At 44.0% G+C, this 16,216-nt stretch overlaps 1 protein-coding gene across 5 annotated transcripts in view; it reads right to left on the reverse strand.

Annotated features, from left to right (window-relative positions):
* Window positions 1–4,910: 4,910 nt before the first annotated feature.
* PDE4DIP (phosphodiesterase 4D interacting protein) overlaps window positions 4,911–16,216 on the reverse strand; it is a 282,371-nt gene continuing 271,065 nt past the window's right edge. For 4 of the 5 annotated variants that reach the window (XM_063133164.1, XM_063133171.1, XM_063133156.1 and 1 more), the window contains one exon: window positions 4,913–5,899. In XM_063133164.1, the coding sequence (XP_062989234.1) occupies window positions 5,858–5,899 (42 nt within the window). In that variant the 3' untranslated portion in view covers window positions 4,913–5,857. Of the gene's footprint in view, window positions 5,900–16,216 lie in introns of all 5 variants that reach the window. The other variant, XM_063133148.1, reaches the window with a different exon arrangement.

The raw sequence follows: 16,216 nt of genomic DNA on the forward strand, positions 1-16,216 counted from the left end.
GCCTGTGCTTTAGTGGTCGGGACAGAAATAGCTCAGAAGAGGCTCTTGCTGATTTCCACAATGACAGGGTAGCTGATGAAAGGAGGAGGTATTTTGTTGTTTCTTTGCTACTTTCATGGCACCGACAGCCACAACTTCTCCTTGCCTAGCCTCGGGGCTTTATGCGCATGTGGCCAAAAGCATTTGGTATCCACAGTTGCTGAGAGGAAGAAGGGGACATGGGAGAGGGCTTTCTTTGTTGTGGCACCCTGGCTGTGGAATGCCCACCCCCTGGAGGCCCGACTGGCACTGGCTTCGTTTCTGCACCTGGTTAAGACATGGCTTTTTAACAAAGCCTTTGATGGCTAAATCCACCAGCCTGCACAGTGTCTTATTTTAATTGGATTTTACTGTTTTAAAAATTTATATTGGTTTTAATATATTAATGGTTTAACTTGTTTTAGAATTGTATATTTATTGTTCTATTTCATATGTATGATTTTATCTACGCCACCCTGAGATCCTTGTGATATAGGGCAGGATGTAAATGTTTTAATAAATCAATCAATCAATCATATGCATTTCACTCCAGCTTGTCTTGCTACCTCCCATCTGGGTTTAATTTGCAGGTGCCACTGTAACTTCTTTCAGCACATTGCTTTCTATCAGGCACTTAGGTACTCAATCCAGGATGGTAGTAAAAGATAGATGGTGACAGTATCTGCTCAGTCCAGGCAAGACTGAGATGCTGTTAGTGGGTGGTTCCTCTGACCGGACAGTGGGTGTTCAACCTGTTCTGGATGGGGTTGCACTCCCTCTGAAGGAGCAGGTTCGTAGCTTGGGGGTTCTCCTAGAACCATCTCTGTCACTTGAGACTCAGGTGGCCTCAGTGGCATGGAGTGCCTTCTACCAGCTTCGACTTGTGGCCCAGCTGCACCCCTATCTGGACAGGGATAACCTAGCTGCAGTTGTCTATGCTCTGGTAACCTCCAAATTAGATTACTGCAATGCCCTCTACGTGGGGCTGCCTTTGAAGACAGCTCGGAAGCTGCAGCTTGTGCAAAATGCAGCAGCCAGATTGATAACTGGAACCAGAAGGTTCGAGCATCTAAGACCTGTAAATGTGGTCCTTTTTAACCTCAGGACCTACACTAAATGGGTCCGAAACATCCCATTGGGTAACCAGTGCTAATCCAAATAGACAAACATTTAATCCCAGCCGATAAGCATCACCACAGACATGATTTTAATTAAAACTTGATGTTGTGCAGACTTCTACTGTTACTTTCTACTGTTAGTTTTACCCTACCCTGTGCCTGCTTACCCTACCCTGTACCTGTTTGCATTCTCTTCCCCTCCTTATTGTTTTACTATGATTTTATTAGATTGTAAGCCTATGCGGCAGGGTCTTGCTATTTACTGTTTTACTCTGTACAGCACCATGTACATTGATGGTGCTATATAAATAAATAATAATAATAATAATAAGAATAAGAATATTTATTATAAAAATTGCAAAATTAAACAAATTGGCATGGTAGTTATAGAAGTATACAATCTCTTTCTGTGGTTACAAGAAAAGAGAATGAAATGTAAATACTAGACTAAGTACAAGAAGTATAAGAATTGCAATTGCAAAAGCAGTTATTACAAATTTAGCTAATAAGATAACGGCTTGAGCTTCTAGCATTGTTATGACTCCTCCTCATTATCCGCTTCTATTTACTATTTGCAGTTTAAACTTAAACTAAACACTCTTTCGACTATACTAAAACATTATTATTATTATTATTAATTTATATAGCACCATCAATGTACATGGTGCTGTACAGAGTAAAACAGTAAATAGCAAGACCCTGCCGCATAGGCTTACATTAACCCTCCCTACGCTTTCTCTTAGCTTACTATCTGAATCTAAAAGCTATGCTGAAGTTCCTCTGGGCATGTAAAGAACAAAAGCAGAAGTCAGAGAACTTCTAAGACTTAGAAATAATTTCGAGTTCCAGCTTCAGAAAATAAATCTAATAAGTCCCAACTTTCAGGGAGATATTCGAAGTCCCAAAGTCTTAAAATTGTAAAGAGATTCATAATTACCTAACTGCGTCGCTCCAAACGTCCGAGGTAAAGTTCCAATAAATATAAAATAAAATAACAACATTCTGTCTTACAGCTCTGCTACCTGTGCCTTTTATACAGTTGTTCTGGCTCAAAGGTGGGGATCAATAAGTGATGAGACCACCATCTTCCAATCACAATTGGCATGAATAAGTGATTAGACCACACATTCACCAATCAGAAGTTAGGTGTCTCCCCCTTCCCAATATCTCACATGTTATACTCATGGGGTCTAGAAACCATGGCTGCCATCTGGGCGTCTATCATATCTTCTTTGAACTCGTGTTCCTCTTAGGATATATTAGGTCATATCCCAGGTGTCCCGTTTGCTCAGTATTATTCTTATCACGCTCAACTTCGAGTGAGGACATTTCTTATCAGCAGGTGCCACCACAAGATCTCAAAACAATTTCCCCTCCTAGTGGACATCTGAGCATGCTCAGCTCTGTTCCAGCACACTCACGGCACACTCACCAAGCACACTGTGGCCTTGAACATGCTCTGAGAAACCGCTTGTAAACGTCCACTGTGGTTTTCCCCCCTCTTTTCTTCAAAGACAGTCCTGCACGTCTTAGCTAAAGTCTTAGTTAATGGTCTAACATTGATTAGCATAGGATCAAACTTCAAAGTCTTCATGTCCATGGCTCAGGGGTCTGGAATATACTTCTGGGGCTATTTCAGATATGAGTTTGGGGTCTTTTTAGGGGGTCTTCTTGTAAATCTCCCCAAAACCCTCACTCCAGCCACCCCATTCCAGATCAAATCATCCATATTTCACTTGAAGTAGCCTTCTGCTTGCAGCATAATTTAACCCTTTTAGCACCAGATTAACAAGACCGACTTCGGCCCGTCTGCATTGGCTGCCTGTATGTTTCCGAGCCCAATTCAAGGTGCTGGTTTTAACCTATAAAGCCTTACATGGCTTGGGACCACCATACCTGATGGAATGCCTCTCCCGACATGAACCTACCCTTACACTACGCTCAACATCTAAGGGAGAGGGCTTTTTCAGTGGTGGCCGCTCAATTATGGAGTGATCTCCCTGACGAGGTTCACCTGGCGCCAACGTTGTCATCTTTTTGGCTCCTGGTCAAGACTTTTCTCCCAGGCATTTAACAGCATATGCTGAGTTTTTAACTGACCCCAGAATAGTTGTTTTTAAATGGATATTGTCTGTTTTTGTTTGTATTTTATGCTTTTTATGCTTTTAAATTTTGTATATTTCTTTTTAATGTTCACTGTTTTTAACTTTTGTAAAGCGCCCAGAGAGCTTCGGCTATGGGGCGGTATATAAATGTAATAAATAATAACAACAACAACAACAAGGCTGCTTGAGGTGGGGAGAGAAGAGAGTTTTATTTTCAGCATAATCCTTTTCCTCCTGGGAGAAGCAGGCCTTGTCCTGGCAGAGCACAGGAAGTTGCAGGCAGAACCTTGCACTGATAATGTATTGCAATTGGCATTTTGTTATTGGTCCTTTTTGTTGTGGTATCCTTTCTGGTATTCTTATACTTTCTGGTATTCAAGTGTTCTTGTTCAAGAAGGCTTGTCAGGCAAGTCCTGCTGAGGAAGGAGCTGCTTTCCCTATCCCCCCCCCCACAGCCCTGGAAAAGACCTAGAATGCTTCCAGAGGGCTCTTAAGAGATGGTGCGGCTATTATGTAATTTTCTCCTTAACAGATTTTCTGTGGCAAGAAAAAGATGGAAGAAGCAGTGGAGAAACATGGGAGGGTTGCAAGTGGAAGACTAAATCATCTAGACCCTCTAAAATTCCTTGAACAAGGCAGGGTGGTGATGTGACAAAAGCCTCGCCTGGAAGCCCCCCACCCCCACCCCAAGTAATAGATAATTTGGATGGTTTTTGCCAGAGCCTGTATTATCACCCTCTCACAGCAAGTGGAGAGTTCATTTTGAATGCATTGTGTGTGTGTGTGTTTCTTTGTTTGTTTATTTATTGCATTTATATACTGCCCCATAGCTGAAGCTCTGAGTGGTTTACAAAAGTTAAGAAAGTGCTGAAGACTTTTCCTTGGAATTGTATGACTAATAAAAGTGTATGCCCAGTTATTAAATGAAACACAGGCTTAGTTCCAGGTGGTTGGTGCATTTGTGTTAGATTGGACTGTGAGGGCAATGCTTCTGGTCCTTCCCTGTGAAGGAAGGGTGTGACTGAACGTGAAAAACAGAATTTGGTGTCTTCAACATACCAATGACACCTCACTGCAGATCCCAAATAACCTCTCGGGGTTCATGTAGCTGTTAAACAGTGGATGGGATGGAGCCCATAGCATTAACACCATGGCCAAATCACCCAGCATCACCTCCCAGCATTGGTCATCTAGGTAATAAAACTGCTACAGTGCAAGATGTTCCCAGTCACAGTCTGGACAGCCCATCCGTTAAGACAAGCAGGAGAATTGGCAGGGGCTCCCCATGTCCTCCCAGCACAGGAGGATGACCAAGGCAGTTTCTGTGCTGAAACCAAGCCCAATTGAAATGGATCTAGAAAACTGGCCTTATCCAGAAGTACCTGGAGATGCACTGCAACCACTTGCACCTATTAAAATCTGAGTACAAGGAGGGCTTCTTTGGGAATGTGTGTAGGCCTCTCCTTCACTGAGAGCAAAAACTGCTAATAAAATTTGTGGGCCAGTTCCCAACACATACACACACACACACACACACACACACATTTCTGCTTTTCATTTGTTTTTATTTTTATTTTATTGGGAATTCAGATCATAGAAGAAAAAATGCTTAATTATTTTCAGCAAATCTAAGCCAAGCTCCCCCACCCTTTTTAGCCCTTCACACTCCTCTTTACAGCATATAGGGCTGTAAAGGCTACAAGGAGGGCCTTTCTAACTTCTTCACAAATTGTTACAGTTGCATTATATATAAACTGGTTGTTATCTTCTAGATGTCCACCCTACTCCTAAGCAATTATAGGATGTCCTGCAGAGGTGGGGGGAGCATTTCTGAAAACAACCTATGTGCTGGGGTGAGGGGAATGCCTGCTTTAGAGGCAACTTCAAAAGATGAAAATGAGCAGGTGAAGAGTCCAATGAATGGGCCTAAGGGAGCTTTGCTCTCCCTGCTCCCCAGTAATCCAGCACAATCACATTTACAAAGAATCTATGTCAAGACCACACTTCTCTGGAGCAACGAAAGTATAGTGTTGATAAGTGCATGGTACACTCTGATCTATATTGAAAACAGCATAAATAGGCATGCAGGAGAATGCTAGAACTGACTGGGCTCCAACCAAACATCCAGTCTCAAGAGTCAGACCAGGCAGCTTTGGAGGCCACTCTCAGGATACTATTTTTAGAACAATCTTCTCTCTGACAGCAGTGTGTATAGCACTAATCTAGTTTATTTCTAATATTGCACTGATGGCTGGAGCATTTTCAGACAAATTTTAACTTTGTGTCTAGCAGCAGAGTTATTCCAAAGCATATATGGATATTGTTAAGAAAGTGGCTTTGTGCTGTACCCCTGACCCCATAGGGATTTTACACTAAAGCAGCAGGAGTTTATAGGCAAGAAGGTGGCTAGGTTCCAGAACAAATTGTTGGGTTCAAGGACAAATTCTGAAAGCCAGAATTTGATGGGCAATGAAGAATCTGATGTGCTAAGCAGACAATTTCTTATGCCTGGCTTAGGCAGAGTGGGGATCTGTAGCTTGCTGTGGTTTTCCTCCTCTTCTTGTTTCTGTGCACTTGGCTGTCTCCAGTTCCTTTGTGGTCCATACAAGAACATGGTCACATGATGGCAGAGAGAAGTATAGGCTGTTGGGACATCCCCTATGGAGACAATGCACAAAGCAGGGGTGTTAAGGTTCTCCTTCCAGCCCCTTCCCCCAAAAGCTCACCCTAGACAGTGAGAGGCTGTTAGGGCTAAAGTGACAAAGAATGTTCATCTTATTTGACCAAGGGCTGTATATTGGACCTACCAATAACGCAATGGGAACTAGGGCTTCTGGAAATAAGAGTTTCCACTTGCAATACGAACCATTAGTACATGTGTTTTAAGGATTTAAAGGTCATGAAAATTTGTAACAATTGGATGTTAGTCTAAAAAAATTAGATCTCCCCATGGCTAAGTCAATCTAAATGTGAAAAGCAAACAGTGAGGTTTCAAGAATCATCTAATTATCCCTCACATCTGGACGGAGTGATACATTTGGTGATTCATAGCATAACCTGGATAATATTTTTTTAGACCCACCGTCCAATATTAAAATGTCCAGGATGCTGGAGGAAAGAACACCAAACCTCACAATGTCAGAAAGAGATAGATTTAATAGTCAATTTGTTTTCATAGAGATTTTACATGGATGAATTGTCCATCTTGAATAAGTGATTAATGTTTGTGCCAACCCCTAAGTGTAATGCCTTCCATACTATAATCAACTTTTTAAAGTTAGTTCAATTGTTAAAGATAAAAAGAAATGTTTAACAAATTGTCTAATCACAGGTCAGAAAACTTTAGAGTAAATTTAACACCTTTGAAAAGGTGGTATTAAGAGACATCACTAGAATAGGGCGGGAATTGAGTGGTTATCATTACAACTGTAGTTTAAGAGAAAAGTTAGCCTTAAAACAACTTGGAAATATTTTTTTAAAAAGCTGACAAAGGTAGAGCCATAGTCATTCTAAACTGTGATTATTAAGTCAGAGAAGTATATAGATAATTAAGTGATGGGTCTTGTTATAGACTCATCAGTCATGATCCAACCAAGGATGTTAAATTTATTATCAAATTCTTTGTATATGAGGCTATTTACATCAATGAGAAACGGCCAATTTTTGTCAAAGGATTTTTACAGTTCCAATAATTTGCATGCTTCCTAAAATTCATGAAGAGGGCTTTCCTCTCCCAGGGAGACTCACTGCATCGGAGTCCAACTTTATTAGTTCAATATCTGGATTCTCTTTTTTTTTTCGAGACCTTGTGAAACAGAGTACCTCATATAAAGGTCACCAAACATTTTATTAAAGCAATAGATTTTTCCCCAATTGAGGATGATTCACGTCTGATAACAATGCATACCAATTCTCTACACTTCAATTCCTCATGAAGAAGCTAGACAAGTAATGATTTTTTTTTTTAAAGAACAGAGTCACACTTATCCACCTGCACATTTTTATTAGTTATTTTGGATGTCATATTGGAGAATTATCCTAGGTTCAACGATCAGTTCTATTTTCAGACCAAAGATGAGTCCTGTTGCAGCTAGTATAACAAACTCATACATGGCATACGTTGAAGGGATGGTAATTTCGAATAAGACAAGAACTCTATATAGACATCAAATTATATTATGGCAGATATATTAATAACATCTATATAGTGGGGTATAGTGGAGGATTTCATAAACTGGATGTATATAGTAGATCCTAACATTAAATTTATTTCCCATAAGGATTTACAAGAAATATCTTTGGATTTGTTAACCTACAAAATGGGTGGGTAAATTCTTGTGAGGAATTTATGAATAGGAATACCATGCAACACTGAAAGTTATCACCCTGCAAATTTAAGAACCTGTCCTTTTAACAATTTTTGAGATTGTAATTGCACCAGTGCAGAAGTGTACAATCACAATAGAGATCGATATAGTAGCCCATTAAATTATGGGATTATCTTCAGAATGTGATTGGTGAAGCAAGGAGCAAGGCTGATGGATACCACAAATATGAGATTTTTGAGGACACAGGAAAATAAAGTATTTTGTTCCTTGGAGTACAATAAAATTATTTTTTTCAGTTAAACGCAGTGTCAAAACACTGGCATTTGGTAAAAGATATCCCAGGATGTCAAAATCCACCTATCATAGGTTATTTTAAATCTTTCAACCTCAAGGACAAAGTGATGCATTCAGATATGGTTTATGACAGTCAGGCCCTCCATCAAACATGGCCATTTCAAATGTGGTTCATGTTAATAGAATCATAGAATAGCAGAGTTGGAAGGAGCCTACAAGGCCATCGAGTCCAACCCCCTGCTCAATGCAGGAATCCACCCTAAAGCATCCCTGACAGATGGTTGTCCAGCTGCCTCTTGAATGCCTCTAGTGTGGGAGGGCACACAACCTCCCTAGGTAACTGGGAGGTTACCTTGTCGTAAAGTGATCTTGATAGGCTGGAGTGCTGGGCTGAAAACAACAGAATAAAATTTAATAGGGCTAAATGCCAAGTTCTACATTTAGGAAATAGAAACCAAAGGCACAGTTACAAGATGGGGGACACTTGGCTCAGCAATACTACAAACGAGAAGGATCTTGGAATTGTTGTAGATCGCAAGCTGAATATGAGCCAACAGTGTGATATGGCTGCAAGAAAGGCAAATGCTATTTTGGGCTGCATTAATAGTAGCTTCCAAATCATGTGAGGTACTGGTTCCTCTCTATTTGGCCCTGGTTAGTCCTCATCTAGAGTATTGCGTCCAGTTCTGGGCTCCACAATTCAAGAAGGATGCAGACAAGCTGGAGCGTGTTCAGAGGAGGGCAACCAGGATGATCAGGGGTCTGGAAACAAAGCCCTATGAAGAGAGACTGAAAGAACTGGGCATGTTTAGTCTGGAGAAGAGAAGATTGAGGGGAGACATGATAGCACTCTTCAAATACTTAAAAGGTTGTCACACAGGGGAGGGCCAGGATCTCTTCTCGATCCTCCCAGAGTGCAGGACACGGAATAACGGGCTCAAGTTAAAGGAAGCCAGATTCCAGCTGGACATCAGGAAAAACTTCCTGACTGTTAGAGCAGTGCGACGGTGGAATCAGCTACCTAGGGAGGTTGTGGGCTCTCCCACACTAGAGGCATTCAAGAGGCAGCTGGACAACCATCTGTCAGGGATGCTTTAGGGTGGATTCCTGCATTGAGCAGGGGGTTGGACTCGATGGCCTTGTAGGCCCCTTCCAACTCTGCTATTCTATGATTCTATGCTCTAACAGTCAGGAAGTTTTCCTGATGTCCAGCTGGAATCTGGTTCATGTTGTGTTCAATTTCTGCAGTTGAAGCGATTTTTCAATTGCCCAGAAGGGAATTTTTTTGTGTGAAAAGATTTCATCACTTGTCAATCCAATCATATCTTTTCTGTGATCTATTGTCCCTGTTCACTGATATATGTAAGACAAACAAGCAGAGCTCTGTCATGAATCAGTGAACATAGAATCATAGAATCATAGAATAGCAACATGAAAGCAAGCTGAAAAATAGAGTGCTTTTCTCATCCCCCACTCTAGCTTTTTTAATATCACATTTCATGGCATATAATCATTTTCAGAGGAATTGAGATTTATAGCAAATTAACAAGTACACGTATTGAGATATAAAGGATAGGATTCTCATTTATTATTGTGTCAGTGGGAGGTGTTTTGGATCTTTACCTTGAAATCTGTAGCTTCTAATGGGCTTAATTAGAATTTTTGCATCAACATTTGTGTAAATAGACAGCATAAGTTATATAGCATCTCTTTCTAGATATAGTGTTGCTTTATTATTTATTTATTTATCTATTTATTTAGAATATTTATATACCGCTCCCCACTGAAAAATTTCGGAGCTGTGTACAAGGTAAAATGAAAATAAAAACAGAATAAAAGCAGTTAAAACAAAATTTAAAAGAAGCAAAAACAGTAATTTAAGGCTGCATGTTAAAGAAAGGCTTCTTGGAATAAAGATGTTTTCAGGAGGCGCCGAAAGGAGTACAAGGTCGGAGCCTGTCTGACCTCCAGAGGCAGGGAATTCCACAGGAGGGGGCCACCACACTGAAGGCTCTTCCCCTGGTGGATTCCAATCGGAAGATGGATCTATGTGGAACCACCAGGAGCAGGCCCTCGGATGACCTCAGTGACCGGGCAGATTGGTAAGGGAGAAGGCGCTCTCTAAGGTATCCTGGTCCCAAGTTGTTTAGGGCTTTGTACACAAGTACAAGAATCTTAAACCTGGCCCGGTAGCGAATAGGTAGCCAGTCCAGTTCCCTCAGCAGAGGAGTTCCATGCTGAAAAGGGGCAGCTCCAGACAACAGCCGAGCTGCAGCATTCTGCACTAGCTCCAGCTTCCGGAGCAGATTCAAGGGCAGCCCCACATAGAGCGCATTGCAGTAATCCAATCTTGAGGTTACCAATGCCTGTACCATCGTGGTCAAGCTATCCCTGTCCAGGAGAGGCCGTAGTTGGCGAACCAACCGAAGATGGTAGAAGGCACTCCGAGCTGTGGCGGCTACTTGAGCCTCCAACGACAGAAATGGGTCTAAGAGTACCCCCAAACTACGAACCTGTTCTTTCAGAGGCAGTGCAACTCCATCCAGAACAGGCAATGAGCCTGTCTCCTGGATTCGGGAACCACTCACCCACAGGGCTTCCATCTTACCAGGATTCAGTCTCAGTTTATTGGCCCTCATCCAGCCCATTACTGAGTCTAGGCACTGGTCCAGGACCTGCACAGCCTCACCTGATTCAGTTGTCACAGGGAGATAGAGCTGTGTGTCATCAGCGTATTGATGGCATTTAGCTCCAAATCCCCTAATGACCACTCCCAACGGTTTCATATAGATGTTAAATAACATTGGAGACAAGATGGTGCCCTGCGGCACTCCATAGCTCAATTACCAAGAGGCCGAGGACTGGTCACCCAATGCCACTCTCTGAAAACAACCCCGTAGGTAGGACCGGAACCACTGTAAAACAGTGCCTCCGATGCCCATCCCACGGAGTCGATCCAGGAGGATACCATGGTCGATGGTATCAAAAGCCGCCGCGAGATCGAGCAGGATTAACAGGGTTGCATTCCTCCTGTCCCTCTCTCGATAAAGGTCATCCATCAGGGCGACCAAGGCTGATTCAGTCCCGTAACCAGATCGGAACCCAGACTGGACTGGATCTAGATAATCAGTATCCTCCAAGAGTGCCTGCAGTTACTCTGCCACAACCCTCTCAAGTACCTTCCCTAAAAAAGGAGTGTTAGCAACTGGGCGGTAGTTGCCTAATACCATCAGGTCCAGGGTGGGCCTCTTCAGGAGTGGTCGCACTACTGCCTCCTTAAGGACAGCAGGGACCACCCCTTCCCAGAGAGATGCATTTATCACCCCCTGGACCCACCCAGTCAGACCCCCTCGGCTTGCTTTTATAAGCCAGGAGGGACAGGGCTTGAGAGGGCAAGTGGTCGGTTGCACTGTTGAAAGCACCTTGTCCACATCATAACTGGAACTGATCCCACAAAATTGGGCAGATGGTGGCATCGGACACCTCAACTGGAGCTGCACTAAAAACAACGCCAAGCTCGCTGCGGAGAGAAGCGATCTTGTCCTCAAAGTGTGATGCAAAAAGGTCACAGCGTGTCCTTGACGGAGCCAGGGCCCCATTTGCTGGGGATGATGTTAGCAGCCCCCAGACCACCCGGAAGAGCTCCACTGGACAGCTACTCGAGGACGCAATGGAGGCAGCAAAATAAGCCTTCTTTGCTGCCCGCACTGCCACGCAATAGGCATGATTATGTGCTCTACAGCGTGCTCGGTCATCTTCGCTTCGAGTCTTGCGCCATTTGCTCTCTAGCCGACGTCCAGCCTGTTTTATTGACCGCAACTCCTTAGTATACCAAGGAGCAGAGCGGGCTCTACAGGACTGGAGAGGGCACTCAGGTGCGATCAAGTCGATGGCCCTCCGCATCTCACCGTTCCACAGTGAGACTAGGGCCTCGGCTGGATCACCAGCTCTCTCCACTGGAAAATCCCCAAAAGCATTCAGAAATCCATTGGATTCCATCAGTCTCCTGGGGCGGACCATCCGAATGGGTCCCTCACCCTTGCAGGAGAGTAGTAACACTGTGAGTTCAAATCTCACTAAGAAATGGTCCGACCATGACAATGGGGTTACTTGGACCCCCCCAATCTTCAGACTACCCATCTCACAGCTTGGAGCAAAAACCAAATCAAGGGTATGCCCTGCTTCATGTGTTGGGCCAATGACAAACTGAGACAGCCCCATGGTTGTCATGGAGGCCATAAAATCCTGAGCCGGAGCCCCAGAGACAGCCTCAGCATGAAAGTTGAAGTCGCCCAGAACCACCGTCCTGGGTTCCTCCAACACCACACTCGAGACTGCCTCCGCCAGCTCAGTCAGGGAGGATGCTGGGCAGCAGGGTGGGCGGTATACCAGCAGCATCCCCAAACTGTCTCTCTGGCCCAACACCAGGTGCAAATCTTCAAGGCCTGCTCCAAGATGGAGTGGTTTCCTGGTGATAGAGATGGAAGATCTATGAATCATGGCGACTCCCCCACCCCATCCCTCCAATATATGTTGGTGCTGCACTGAGTACCCAGATGGGCAGAGCTGAGTCAGATCAACCCCACCCAGCTCACCCACCCAAGTCTCAGTAATGCACGCCAGGTCAGCCCTCTCATCCAGGATTAAATCATGAATAAGAGAGGTCTTATTGCGGACTGACCTGACATTAAAGAGTAGCACCACAAGGAAGGAGGGCTCAGTGGATGAGAACTAGAGAAGGAGGGTAGAAGGGGAACAGTGTGAATACACCTGAAACCTGTTCTACGCTGAAGTTGCAACCCCTTCCTCCTGCCATATCTCCTTCTGCCCCAAATCACTGGAATAGTGGCTCCCCCTCCATGTGTCCCTGCATCACGGCTTCCCAAAATCATCTTTACCTACACCACCTATGGACTCACTCACCATTCAAACCCACACTCAGTCATACAAACAACACAGTCACATTTCTGTGGGAGTATTTTAAAAATGAAATTTTAAAGGCACAGTTACAAACAATTCCAACAAGGAGAAAAGATAGAAGACAACAGAGGAAACCAATGTGGCTCCACAAAAAGCTTAGAGATGACCTGAAAACAAAAAGGGATACATATAGGAAGTGGAAGGAAGGCCAGGCTACAAAAGAAGAGTACAGACAAGTGGCGCAGAAGTGCCGAAATGGTGTCAGGAAGGCTAAAGCTGTGAATGAGCTGAGATTAGCGAGGGATGCTAAAAGCAATAAAAAGGCTTTCTTCAGATACTTGAGTAGTAAAAGACAGAGGAAAGAAATGGTGGTTCAACTGCTTAATGAGGATGGCAAATTGATAACAGACGACAAAGAAAAGGCTGAAGTGCTCAATTCCTACTTTGCCTCGGTCTTCTCCCAAAAGCAGGTCTATGACCCCCCTGGAAAAAATGAAGCAGAAGTTGAGTTTGAATGAAGCAGGATTGCAGTTTGAGATTGATAAACAAATGGTCAAAGAACACCTAATTTCCTTGAATGAGTTTAAATCTCCAGGGCCCGATGAACTGCATCCTAGAGTAAAGAAGGAGCTAGCGGAAGAACTCTCAGAATCTTTGTCTACTATCTTTGCAAAATCATGGAAGACGGGTGAGGTGCCGGACGACTGGAGGAGGGCTAACGTTGTCCCTATCTTCAAAAAGGGCAAAAAGGAGGAACATGGGAACTACAGACCAGTCAGTCTGACATCCATCCCTGGGAAAATTCTGGAGCAGATTATAAAGAAGTCAATCTGTAAACACCTTGAAATCAATGCAGTGATTACTAGAAGCCAACATGGATTTGTCAGGAACAAATCTTGTCAGACTAATTTGATCTTATCTTTTGATAGGATAACCTCCCTTGTGGACTGTGGGAATGCTGTGGACGTCATATATCTTGACTTCAGCAAAGCTTTTGACAAAGTACCACATAACATTCTGATTAACAAACTAGCTAAAAGTGGGCTAGATGGAACAACTATTAGGTGGATTCACAGTTGGTGACAGAATCGGACTCAAAGAGTACTTATCAATGGAACCTTCTCAAACTGGGGAGAGGCAATGAGTGGGGTGCCGCAGGGCTCAGTCCTGGGCCCAGTGCTCTTCAACATTTTTATTAATGATTTCCACAAGGAGGTGCAGGGAACGCTTATCAAATTTGCAGATGACACCAAATTAGGTGGGATAGCTAATACCCTGAAAGACAGAAACAAACTTCAAAGTGATCTTGATAGGCTGGAGTGCTGGGCTGAAAACAATAGAATTAAATTTAATAGGGATAAATGCCAAGTTCTACATTTAGGGAATAGAAACCAAATGCACAGTTACAAGATGGGGGACACTTGGCTCAGCAATACTACAAACGAGAAAGATCTTGGAATTGTTGTAGATCACAAGCTGAATATGAGCCAACAGTGCGATATGGCTGCAAGAAAGGCAAATGCTATTTTGGGCTGCATTATTAGAAGTATAGCTTCCAAATCACGTGAGGTACTGGTTCCTCTCTATTCGGCCCTGGTTAGGCCTCATCTAGAGTATTGTGTCCAGTTCTGGGCTCCACAATTCAAGAAGGACGCAGACAAGCTGGAGCGTGTTCAGAAGAGGGCAACCAGGATGATCAGGGGTCTAGAAACAAAGCTCTATGACGAGAGACTGAAAGAACTGGGCATGTTTAGCCTGGAGAAGAGAAGATTGAGGGGAGACATGATAGCACTCTTCAAATACTTAAAAGGTTGTCACACAGAGGAGGGCCAGGATCTCTTCTCGATCCTCCCAGAGTGCAGGACACGGAATAACGGGCTCAAGTTAAAGGAAGCCAGATTCCGGCTGGACATCAGGAAAAACTTCCTGACTGTTAGAGCAGTGCGACGGTGGAATCAGTTACCTAGGGAGGTTGTGGGCTCTCCCACACTAGAGGCATTCAAGAGGCAGCTGGACAACCATCTGTCAGGGATGCTTTAGGGTGGATTCCTGCATTGAGCAGGGGGTTGGACTCGATGGCCTTGTAGGCCCCTTCCAACTCTGCTATTCTATGATTCTATGATTCTCACTTGTGGTAACCAGCCACTGGTCACAGATGGACATTAGGCTACTACCAACTAAGCGATAAAGTGCTTCCCCCCCCCCCCACAATCTCCCTCCCATAGTAACTGCTAATTCTACCTGATCTGTGGCCACACTCCTCCCCCTGGCTCTCCCACAGGGGAGCCTCCTGCTTCAAGTACCACAGCCTCTCACTCTGGGCAGATGAAGCAGCTATAATAGGTGAAGCCCCCAACCTCTGCCTCTCACTCAGGGTGGGGAGGACAGAAGAAGTAATTGTATCATTTCCCATGAGATCCCTGCTCTCACTCAGGGAAACTCTTCTCACACAACCAAGGTAATGGTTAAAAGAAGCAGCGAGTTGACAGCCCAGGGAAGAGAGGGAAACCGAGAATCACCCTCACCCTCATGGCATCCTGAAGGGGCAAACCAAAGGGGCCTGCTGCCTTGTGGCAGGTCAGTTCTTACGCTCTTCAAGCCTCAAGGTCTCAACAGGCTTGGAGACAGCACAAGACATTACCGGGTTGGTTGAAAGGAAGCTGATATAAATCAGGTTAATACAGAAGTTGAGTACATTTTGTTCATGGCCATTGTGAAGGGATTGCAGAACATTTTGGTCAGTTTTTGCATTTTGTGGTAAACATCCTATGTTGTGTATATCATTATTTTGTGAATTACTGAAATAAGGAATGAAATCTTACTTCTCCCCCCCCCCCCAAAAAAAATTGGTTTATAAGGATTTGATTTTACCACTAGAAGAGTGGAGTGGTGCAGACTAGCAACAATTAATTTGAAGTGGACCAGAAAATACTTTTTCCCAATGACTTAAAATCTACAGATATTGACTTGAAAAAGGCAGTTTTGATTTTGTGAGGCATTCTGTTATGTACGTATGCATTTATTCCTGTTATTATACATTATTTGATGGTATATTTGTGAACTGGATGATTGGTGTCTGTGGTTTGAGGATATAATTTGGGTGCGTGGCCATGGGTTTAAATGAGAGCCGATCCCCCACCCCCCGCCCCGTGAAGCAGATGAGGCACTCGAATCAGGCAGCGGAGCTAGAGGAGCGGCATTTGCATCCCTCCCTCCCCCACCCTGTTCCACAGCCAGGAGGGCCCTGCCACCACGGCTGCCTCATCGCCCCCAGCGGGTGTTCTAGAGGGCTTCACAAGCCACTCTCCCACCACAGCATTTGCTGTAGCAAGAGAGCAGCTGACAGCCCCATGTTTCTCTCTGCAAGAACAGCTCTTTTTCTGAGAGTAGAAGGAAGAGGAGCAAGCACAAGGCTGACAACCTTTGTGATTAT

This window comes from Elgaria multicarinata, chromosome 1 (assembly GCF_023053635.1).
Source record: "Elgaria multicarinata webbii isolate HBS135686 ecotype San Diego chromosome 1, rElgMul1.1.pri, whole genome shotgun sequence".
Classification (NCBI taxonomy): domain Eukaryota; kingdom Metazoa; phylum Chordata; class Lepidosauria; order Squamata; family Anguidae; genus Elgaria; species Elgaria multicarinata.